This window comes from Aspergillus pseudotamarii (assembly GCF_009193445.1).
Source record: "Aspergillus pseudotamarii strain CBS 117625 unplaced genomic scaffold BDV38scaffold_221, whole genome shotgun sequence".
Taxonomy (NCBI): domain Eukaryota; kingdom Fungi; phylum Ascomycota; class Eurotiomycetes; order Eurotiales; family Aspergillaceae; genus Aspergillus; species Aspergillus pseudotamarii.
The window spans coordinates 1-1,543 of record NW_022475235.1 but is presented as its reverse complement, the minus strand read 5'-3'; the positions used below and the strand labels follow the sequence as shown (position 1 = coordinate 1,543).

The 1,543-nt window shown below is 46.5% G+C and overlaps 1 protein-coding gene across 1 annotated transcript; it reads right to left on the bottom strand.

Annotated features, from left to right (window-relative positions):
• Window positions 1–13: 13 nt before the first annotated feature.
• On the bottom strand, window positions 14–1,529 carry BDV38DRAFT_266751 (oleate hydratase; the record flags this gene model as incomplete). Its single annotated transcript, XM_032056473.1, has 2 exons — window positions 14–1,056; window positions 1,114–1,529. Coding segments are annotated over 2 exons (1,459 nt in total), but the record flags the coding sequence as incomplete, so codon positions are not given.
• Between the last annotated feature and the right edge of the window lie 14 nt (window positions 1,530–1,543).

Here is a 1,543-nt window from a genome sequence, read left to right as displayed (position 1 = left end):
AAGCCCAAGAAACTAGCAATAGAATGTTTCTTGTCTTTCTTCCGCACCTCTTGGACACCCATAAGTTGATATATCGCGAGCTGAGCTCCGTGTATACCATAGTCCATAGTCGCAGCAGTCTCATCTGGTATCTCCACAAATTGACCGACCACTGCGAGATTGGTTGTACACTCCGGTATCACCATTGGACGGTCTGCACAAGCCCGAGGCAGCAACGGCGCCGCTAAGCGTGGCATCACACGTGGGATAGTAATTGAATGGTCTAAAATGGATTCCGGAGGTACATTGAGATGCTGCAGCAATTCAGTTAAGATCTCCTGCCCAGAGCACCAGAGCATTGGCTTCTTCACAAAGTTTCCTATATGCTGGGGGGCCGAGCCATAGCCCCACATAACCTGCACATCTGTGGATTGATAAGGAACAAGTGGTTGACGGGGAATGAATAAACTAAGTAACCAGTTGCTATTTTGGAGAATGATTGAAGTTGAATCATTATCAGCACGAGCCAAGTTCATAAAATGGTCGGAGAGCTTAACACCTCTTATTGAAATTGTGAAAGTCTCCTCTCTGGATTCACCCACTCGCGTACAGAAATTGTACGGGTCCCCAAGACTTGAGCCGAGGCCTGCGCCAAATGCCAGCCAGAGTGACCAATTCTCATCTAATTTGTCTTCCGCTTTCAGTATTTCCAACGAAGGTGGTCTTGTATTAGTACCCTTTGTTGACCCAGATATTGATGACCCAAGTGACGCAATAACAACATCAGGAGCACTGACAGTGACAGTATTCTCTAATCCGTTCTGAACCGTTTTGAACGCTGATATCGATTGATGACCTCTTTGCAGATCTACTGTTATGTCTGTGACCGTGGTATTGAATTGAAAATGAACTCCTTTTTCCTGCAGGAAGTTGGTAATAGGCAGAATAATATCTTCCTGTGGATGGTATCTGCACCGATCTAGTCCAGGAAATTCCTTTCGATGTTGGAAGTCGTGGAAGTAACTTAAGAGACCCCGACGGAATTCGACGGCGCTATGCCAAGGACAAAGGCCGAACCTTTATGAATCCCATTGTTAGAGCTAATGGCTTGCCAATTAGGATTAGACGACGTACGCTGACGACCAGACAGCCCAGAATCTGCTGTTAAAAAACCATTTGTCGAAGAAGTCGCGGATGATCTTTCTCCCCAGGCTCTTCTCGGACTTCAATATAAATGTCACCAAGCTCATCCGGACTTTCCAACCAATGCTGATGTTCTTAGGTTCTAAAGCCTCCACCTGATGACCACTTTGTGTGAAAAGACGAGTGGGAGGCGCATTTCTTTTTGCTTCATTTAAATTGTCCAGCATTGTCTTCCCTGGACTATTGGACGAAGGCACTAAAGAAAGCAGATTTTCAGTGTATTCATCGCACAAAAGTGGCAAGCATGGAGCTCGATGGTCATACCCCCTCACCGAGTCGCCCGTGGTGGGTATCCCATCTTCAGGTGCTATGCGGGACTCCAGGATATGAACATGAGAGGCTGGCATATCTGTGTCCTGAA